The following is a 9784-nucleotide window of genomic DNA, read 5'->3' on the forward strand; positions in this document are numbered from 1 at the left end:
CCAGATGGTCATTGGCAAACTTCAGACGGGCCTGGACATGCGCTGGCTTGAGCAGGGGGACCTTGCGTGCGCTGCAGGATTTTAATCCATGACGGCGTAGTGTGTTACTAATGGTTTTCTTTGAGACTGTGGTCCCAGCTCTCTTCAGGTCATTGACCAGGTCCTGCCGTGTAGTTCTGGGCTGATCCCTCACCTTCCTCATGATCATTGATGCCCCACGAGGTGAGATCTTGCATGGAGCCCCAGACCGAGGGTGATTGACCATCATCTTGAACTTCTTCCATTTTCTAATAATTGCGCCAACAGTTGTTGCCTTCTCACCAAGCTGCTTCCCTATTGTCCTGTAGCCCATCCCAGCCTTGTGCAGGTCTACAATTTTATCCTTGATGTCCCTACACAGCTCTCTGGTCTTGGCCATTGTGGAGAGGTTGGAGTCTGTTTGATTGAGTGTGTGGACAGGTGTCTTTTATACAGGTAACGAGTTCAAACAGGTGCAGTTAATACAGGTAATGAGTGGAGAACAGGAGGGCTTCTTAAAGAAAAACGAACAGGTCTGTGAGAGCTGGAATTCTTACTGGTTGGTAAGTGATCAAATACTTATGTCATGCAATAAAATGCAAATTAATTACTTAAAAATCATACAATGTGATTTTCTGGATTTTTGTTTTAGATTACGTCTCTCACAGTTGAAGTGTACCTATGATAAAAATTACAGACCTCTACATGCTTTGTAAGTAGGAAAACCTGCAAAATCGGCAGTGTATCAAATACTTGTTCTCCCCACTGTATAATTACATAGTAAATAGCACTAAAGTGCCAATAATAATAAAACAAATCGTTTAGTTAATAGAAAGTAACGACCACAATGCACTTCAATCTTAACAATCTCAACAATGACCACATGAATGTGTCTTATAAAAGTCCTATATTTATGAATGATGTCTAACATGAACATGCTCAAATCTTACACCATCAAATGGCAACTTACTGGAAGACTTCCCACTAAAACCCCTCCATATGGGGACTCGTGTTTCTTCAATGATTCATGCATGTCAGGTCCACGGGAAGCTGGGAAAAGCAATATGTTGGATGCACTTAACCGTCCTCGCTGGAATGGTTTTCATGCTCTAGTCCTGTCTAATATGCTCTACACAAGGTCCCCAGGTGACGAGAGGCAGCATCCTTAGGAACAATGATTCTGAGAAAGGGGGGCGGGGAGGAAGCCAATAAGTGTGACACCTTGCCCTGTAAGCAATTATCCATCTTCAATAATGTTATCACGTAGAAAATGACAGAGGGGGATATGAAGGCCCATGGGGCCAATGAACAGTGTGAGTGTGTCCTTTTAGCCCAAGCTAACAGCAACAGCTGAGTCGATTCGCCCCAGCACTCTGTAATAGAAATAGTGACCCATGTTTATTCAGCATTGTATGATAGAGGTCAGGGCTACACAAGTAGTGTCCAGAGAGTTGCAGGTCCATGTTCCAGGGGGAGCGTCTGGTATAGAAATCCCCAGCTGAATTACGGTTGGCATTGTGAGGTAGGTAGTATTAATCATAGATGATATAGAAATAGAAGTGAATTTATTTGGACATAGTCATCTATCCATGAGATATGTGAATGCATATTTATTGGTGAAGTTCTTTCATTTACATTTCTACTTACGATGCAGTCTGCAGTAGGCTATTATGTTAGGCCCAAGTCCTAACTTCAGCTAAGGCCGGGATTAAATCTGAATCCCTACTTGACATTTAAAAGTAAATTACAATTGAGCCGACATCAGCGTTGACATTGAATGCAATCTCTGCCAACGCGGTAACATTGCCTTTGAAAGACGCTTTGTCTACAAGCACGATCGGATTGAATCCCAACCTGAGTACCTCTATCAAATCTTCTGTAAATGACGCATTGATGTCAATGGGACATTTGTGAGGAAATGTGATATATGAGCATACTGTTACATAATTAGAGGTCTTCTCTACAGTAACAACCCAGTAAACACAACCAAAAGATTCATTATTCACTTTTCAGTCATGTTAGTCACCTCATAAAACTAGTGGATGGCCACTACTGACTGAGAAGTCTTTACAGTAGGCCTGTAGTATAAGTGCCAAATGATGGCACTAATAAGTATTATTTGTTTACTGTTTGGCATCATTACATAACACATACAGCCATAATATGAACCCAGTCCATGTACTGTTATTCCTCCTCATACCATGTACAAAAACTATTATCTGTATAATATAGGCTTACAGTATGATATTGACAGACAGCCATTTCCCATCGTAAAATCATGTTAGAAAATCACCCCATAAATGTAGGAACTAACTAGATTAATCAAATCCTGTTGGCAGCACAGCTAATGGGGTGGGGCAGCATGGGAATAGGGCCTGGTATGGCAGCCATGTTTGTCTGAAAGGATCCCCTCCAGGCTTTTCCCCACCACTGTTCTCCGAGAGATAAATCCCTGTTGCACTTAGTCTCCATCCATTTTTAATGCAGGGCCCCAGCTGGAGAATGAGAGGGAGGGAGAAAGGAAGAGGAGAGGGCTGAGAGGTGTGGATGGCTGTGTCCAAGGCCTCAACACAGCACCCGAGTGCTTAGTGTATACTGTCTGTCTGAATCCCCCTTTCTCAAAAGAGGTCCAGAAGTTATGGGCTGCTGGCTGCTGCCATTCCAGAGATAGCAGACAGAGAGCCTAGGAGAGGGGGACATTATTCAATAGACTTCAGTGCAAACATGATCTGTGTTGAGTGGGGAGGCACACAGGCCGAGACATTCCAGGGTGGGCAGCCTTCATAAACAACGGGCAAGTGCTTGGAACAACCATGGGGCTTTGTTCCTCCAGCTGAGGTGGCTCTCATGCAGAGAGACTTTGACTTCTAGAGCAGAGGAAGACCACTCCCTCCATCTGTTGAAGTATGGACTTTAATGTTCTGTAGGCGGAGCCAATGACAGAGAGCCAAGAACGATATGTGCAATCTTTAATGGTATGGTCTAGCCTACATGTAATATCTGACAATGGCAATGAGATACTGTTCATGTAAACTGGTGAATGAGGTCTGTGTCTATCAAGTCGATCAATAACATCAAGGCATCAGTTATAATATTTGATAAGCTATTTATTCATGTAATTAATTCATATAGTATTATTCTGCACAGGCAGCATACAGGGACTAATTCATTCATATCGTATTATTCTGCACAGGCAGCATACAGGGATTAATTCATTCATATAGTATTATTCTGCACACACAGCATATAGGGAAATTGTGGTAAAATATTAATAACAAAGATCAACAGTGTTTATTTTTCTCGTTTCATTTAATCAAAAACCTCTGTTACAAGTGGCAAATTGTCAACTGTTTTCAATATATTCCATTCTCTTGCAAACAACCCCAAGAATGTAACATTGAACACGTAAACTGTTAAAGTAGGGATAACACTATATACAGACAATCACGTTTTGGTGAAGAATGAGTAGAGCTTATTGGAAATACACTTTTGTCATGTTTGAATGCAGCAAAAGAAAAATACAATTATGTTATACAAAGATCAAAAATACTATTCAAACCCTTATTATAAATGGCAGCACTATATTAATAAACTGCAGTTGACATTTTACATGTAAGTACAAAATCCTGTTGAGGTAGTACCCTCTGAAGTCACTTGAAATGCTAAAATACTGAATAAACGTAAGTCAACTTTATATACAATACAGCAAATCTCTCTTCCTCATTTCAGTTCATTAAAATTGTATAATCCTTTGGTTAACATAACTGTCAGAAATGTGCAGTCTCACAAGTGACAACTTTCCATCTTTCCATCTTACATTCACAATAATTTTGCATCTTTTTGGATTTATTCAGGGAAATAATGCAAAAGGGGGCTAATACATTGTTTTTTTAGAAAGGCTTGTTTAATAACATTCATTTGCGCTATCCCACTATTTCTCAAGGTGAATTGTTCTCCTGACTCTACTATTGCAGAGCACTCCTTGCCTCCCCAGCTCAGTCCTCTGTTGAGGACTTTTTGGGGTAATTGTTGATAAAAGAAAAACTGCATTGAAAAGAAATGCCTACAAGCAATTATATCCAGTGTGTTACCCTCTCTTGGGAATGTAAACATCAAGGGTATATCTTATTTGGGTAATGATTATTCATAAGTCTGGGTGATGTGTGACATGGGAGATGAAAGTCATTTGGCTTGGCTATTATTGAGTATGAAGTTACCCAGATAGCACCAGGCCATAACAGAGATGTCATTGTCTTGTTTTTTTATGCTGCAGATATTACATGTCAACTTCAGAGCAAGTTTGAAACTGTGTTGTGGAGTGGCAGAGAGAGGAATGGGCCTCAAAGTGCCATACCTTGTTTTACAGACATCTTGAATGGAAATAGTTTTATTCATGAACATTCTTACCCTTGTTTAATGACAAACATAACTTTGGTTTTCAAAGAGAAAAGAAATAGCTAAGCTTACAGTAAAAAGTACTGGTAACATGACAATCACAACCTTCTCACGCCCTCATAAATCAATTTCCCCCCGCGAAACACTCAGCATTTATTCACACATTGTGATTATGAATATAGGTGAATTTAAATGAACACTCAAAGAGCTATTACACTATAAGAAGAAAATAAATTCAATGTATAACGAATAAAAACATCTATGTGAATAAAGCAACTATAAAAATATAAGAGATTTTGGAAAAAGCATAAAATCAATATATTGTTTTATTTGTTTATGAAGTCATGTAGCCTAGCCATTAGGACTGGGATATGCTATAGCCGCAATGGAAACAGTCTGAAAATTGTTCAGTGCAATTCAATTTAGTTTCTTTACTTGTGTAAAAATCTATCTCTAGAATATTTTCATTCGCTTACCACCCACTGCCCTCCCTCCCTTTAATGGTCGCTGGGTTGGTTGATCTTTGGAGAGTGGACAGTACTTAATTGTGTGCGCATTGTCACCATTGGCACTGCAAAGAGGGCAGGTATAAGCCCGAAGAATGGGGCACACCACCCTCCCGTCCGGTGTCTTCAGAACGTGGGAGCCATACACCTCCTCCGGCGCACCGTTATTCCTGCAAAAGACGCAGATTTTGGGCTCCTGTTTATTCCTTGACGTTGGTTTGCGCATCTTCCTCTCCACTCCGAACAGGTCAAATCCTGCGAAGCTTCCCCCGAAGCCCAAGTCCCGGTCTTGTAGTGGGATGCCACCGATTTGGTTTTGGAATGGACTCAGAATTGAAAAGCGCTCCTTCAAGTCCAGGATGGAGGTAGGCGGGGGGCTCGCGGATGGACAACAGCAGTCCAGGTGTCCGCCTCCACTACTGCCCGAGATTACGCACGCACATTCTGGAGAGTCATCCAAACCCAGGGTTGCTTTCAGGGACTCGGTGATGGAGTTTGGGCTTTGGGGCATCATGTGCTTGTTATTCTTCGTGACCAACGTCGACAGACCCAGATAGTCGTTCCAAAAATTAAAGGTATAGTCATATGGGTTGCGCGCACTCAAATAGTTATGATTGAGAAAATCCATGATTCTTTTTCTCCTTTCTATGCAAAAGCACCAATGTAATCCTCCAGGTTTACAGCCAGAGTTCGTTTCCAGGATGGTTGGTGAACTGGACTGCTCCAGTGTTCTTCTAGTGTATAAACGCTTGTACAACAGGCTTGCTGGTTATAAGGAGACCGGAAAGCTGAAAAGAGGGCGGGGCTCTCTTCTTTAACCAAGTTTATGATCAGGTTGCAGCGCACTCTTTCTCTGCAAGGGTAGGTTTGGAAAGCGGGAAACCGATCCGATATGGTCCGAACTGGCAGTCGTTTACAAGTTGGAAAACAACCACATATCATAGTCACATAGGCTACACAGAAATATATTCACACTTTTTTAACGGTTTCATTACGCACCAGTCATATGTGTTTAGAGCTACACCCGTAGCTTTATGCCTTGATACAGTAGGGCAGCATCGAGCTACGCAGTAAATACATAATTGTTTCTTTGTATAGCCTACTTGTATAGCCTACATTGGGGATAGGGAGTTAACTGTGGGTGCGACGTCAAAGCCTACTAAAATAGCTTACATACACATGTTTGTGCGCATTTCTGGTGCACACCTTAACCCTTTCAAGACCATGCATGCATAAAATCCCTTTGTTCCTAGAGCACCCTCTCCACCACAGTGATACAACACTTCCCATCTGACTCTTGTCATATCGCTGAGTATTTGGATACTATGGTAACAATAGTAACCTAATGCCATATCCTTTTCTGTCATATGTAGGACTACCTCCTTACTGAAACTCCCCATTAACCAAATTGTTCCCCACGGCGTCTATTACAATTCAATACTACATATTTGTCACTAATATGATTATCCCATTGTAGTAGGCCTACAATGTATTTTGGAGGGGTAGTGGTGGTATCGTAGGTTATACTGCAGAATTACAGGGCTTGTCATAGTTTGTCAGTAGATTTACTTTGGTATTCCCCTTTTAGAGTGTTCCTTCTGTTGCTTTGGCATTGTGAGAAAAACCTCCTCCGTCAAGCCACATTGTTCTACATGCTGAGGGCTGAATGAAGGCAAACTGTGTTGCCCTTCAAGCCACTCTCTCCAACCCCCGCCCTGAGTACAGAGCACTAATGAGCGCAGATAAAATATACTCACATTTATACAGTAGCATAGCCCTGGTCTGTATATGTGAATCCATTCAAGGAACAAAGAGCATAGGATGGGGAGACAGGAGCATATAGAGAGGGGCATATAGGGAAAGTGATGGCTCCGCAAGACATAACTGTCTCAGAATAGAATCTCATGCTTCCTTATGACTGCATTTTATGGGTAGAAAAATAATGAACACTGGTACAGGTGTAAATTGGAAAGTGCATGAGGGGAACAGTGTGAAAATGTCATGGAAGACAGGGTATAATGGAGTATATAGGCAGAGGGTATTGGATGCAGGCTAGTGCTCTCACAGGTCTATGATCAGGATGGTATTCTTTTGTGGAATCCTCATTCCCATGTTTACAATAAAATAAAGGTGTCATTTCACTCCTCTGCCACTGGGAGAATGTGTGAGCCCAGTGGATCCTAATTAGGATGACATCATCAAGCTTCCGTGCAATAGAATAACCCCATAACCCCAAGAATTCACCCAAGGAGTTTTGATGTTTTTTTTGTCTACTGCCAGAAACCTATGATGGATAGAACATATTCTACTTATGAAAATACGTGTCCACTTTCATTGACTGGGAACATGACATGAGCAAAGCCCCTGCAATGGTTAAACGTATTGTGCATATCACGTAAGCCTAAAAAAGGGTGTTTTGTTGTTGCTCTATCAATAGAAAAGTTGTATAACTATCACATCAAACTTAACTTTAAAGTGCATGTAAACATCAGGAATGCAGGAATCTTTACACTATCAGGCAACTCAGAGTACCATTCTGTAATCTACTGTAACTGCTGCCTGCCTTCTCCATGATTAACTACCTGAGTCTGGAATTCGAGAGCAGGACTCTTTAAACAATGATAGCATATGAGTGACTGCAGTTCTAATTAAAAGTGGAGGGGAGGTTGTTGAAACCCGTCCAATCGCGAGGATTACATCTATTTCAAGGGAATTCATTAGAACTCCATACCTTGCTGTTGACTGAGCTGCAAAGTAATAAAAGAGGAAGTAATACTAAGTAGAAATGTTTTCAGAGGCAGGTTTTCCCAGTCACATAAGAGAGGAAGGTATTGATCTTGGAGGATCTAACCCCTATACTTGTACCCATTAAGCATAAATAATGTATATGTGTAACTCTTTTTCCAGTGCAATATAGAGCCAACTCTACAGCATATGAAGCCTACAGCATATTAGACACTTGGGTTTCTGCATCTCCAGTGGAACTAAAATGTTCGTGGGTCATTATTACTTCATGTTGTTGTGACTGAGAAGGAGTAATGCTCATCCATTTACATTAAGCAAATTATCTGGCTGTGTTGAGGTAGCATGGGCCTATTAGACAAGGAAGCAACTGAATGATCTATAGCACTAGTATGGGGGCTGTGGCTGTAAATTGATTAGGTATTCAAACTGAATAAGAGTTCATCATACAAGCATTTGGGGACCAAGTAACACATTTGCTTTGCAATAAAAAAGTATTGTTTTGCCCAGTAGTGCAAGTTTGAGCATTTCCCCGATGACTGATGTGGATTTACATTTCAAAACTCCCATTGATTATGCTGGAGATTAATTATGCAATGTAAATCAATCTGTATATGCCTCTTGCTGAACTTGGAAATATGGTAATGCATGATTTATAAGACCTTTTGCAACAATCTTCCTGTGATTCCCAGATTGCATTTTGAAAATGATGTATAATCCTATACCAAATCTGTTGTTGAAGTAAGTTGTTCTCGTAAGAGCATCTGCTGAGTCGCCACATTTGAATGTACATCTTGTAGTAATGTATAATTTTTTCGATGGCCATTTGTTTGAATTAAGCATATCACATTAAAAACACAAATTAAAATGGAAAAATGGGGTAAAACCAAGCCTGCAGATGTACAGTAAATATTTATGGATGTACTGTGTAGGATAATAAATATGCCTGTTTTATCTGGCAGTCTTAGATGATTGTCTGTATGGATGATTGCTAATATGATGCAAAGCACATGGCACGCTGTAGAGAATGAAATGTGAAATGTATATTTACGCATCTCTTCTCGCTGATATAAATAATCTTGATAGTAGCCTCAATAAATAGCCATTTCTTTAAGTGTGGTGCTCATCGTGTAGTTTTCCTGTGTACTCTATCTCAGAGGAAGGGAATTGTCTCCCTTACAGTGGCTTGTGAAAGTATTCACCCCCTTGGTATTTTTCCTATTTAGTTGCCTTACAACCTGGAATTGAAATAGATTTTTGGGGGGTTTGTATTATTTGATTTACACAACATGCCTACCACTTTGAAGATGCAAAATATTTTTTCTTGTGAAACAAACAAGAAATATGACAAAAAAAAACAGAAAGGTTGAGCGTACATAACTATTCACCCCCCCCTCAAAGTCAATACTATGGAGACCCACCTTTTGCAGCAAATACAGCTGCAAGTCTCTTGGGGTATGTCTCTATAAGCTTGGCACACACATCTAGCCACTAGTATTTTTGCCCATTCTTCAAGGCAAAACTGCTCCAGCTCCTTCAAGTTGGATGGGTTCCGCTGGTGTACAGCAATCTTTAAGTCATACCACAGATTCTCAATTGGATTGAGGTCTGGGCTTTGACTAGGCCATTCCAAGACATTTAAATGTTTCCCCTTAAACCACTCAAGTGTTGCTTTAGCAGTATGCTTAGGATCATTGTCCTGCTGGAAGGTGAACCTCCGTCCCAGTCTCAAATCTTTTGTAGATTGAAACAGGTTTCCCTCAAGAATTTCCCTGTATTTAACGCCATCCATCATTCCTTAAATTCTGACCAGTTTCCCAGTCCCTGCCGCTGAAAAACATCCCCACAGCATGATGCTGCCACCACCATGCTTCACTGTGGGGATGGTGTTCTCAGAGTGATGAGAGGTGTTGGGTTTGCACCAGACATAGCGTTTTCCTTGATGGCCAAAAAGCTCAATTTTAGTCTCATCTGACCAGAGTACCTTCTTGCATATGGTTGGGTAGTCTCCCACATGCCTTTTGGCAAACACCAAATGTGTTTGCTTATTTCTTTCTTTAAGCAATGGCTTCTTTCTGGCCACTCTTCCGTAAAGCCCAGCTCTGTGGAGTGTACGGCTTAAA

At 40.9% G+C, this 9784-nt stretch overlaps 1 protein-coding gene across 1 annotated transcript; it reads right to left on the reverse strand.

Annotated features, from left to right (window-relative positions):
* Window positions 1–3104: 3104 nt before the first annotated feature.
* LOC139574418 (nanos homolog 1-like) lies at window positions 3105–5675 on the reverse strand. The gene has a single exon (XM_071398966.1). The coding sequence runs from the start codon at window positions 5545–5547 to the stop codon at window positions 4867–4869; it is 681 nt and encodes a 226-aa protein (XP_071255067.1). The 5' UTR covers window positions 5548–5675; the 3' UTR covers window positions 3105–4866.
* Window positions 5676–9784: the final 4109 nt, after the last annotated feature.

This window comes from Salvelinus alpinus, chromosome 4 (assembly GCF_045679555.1).
Source record: "Salvelinus alpinus chromosome 4, SLU_Salpinus.1, whole genome shotgun sequence".
NCBI lineage: Eukaryota > Metazoa > Chordata > Actinopteri > Salmoniformes > Salmonidae > Salvelinus > Salvelinus alpinus.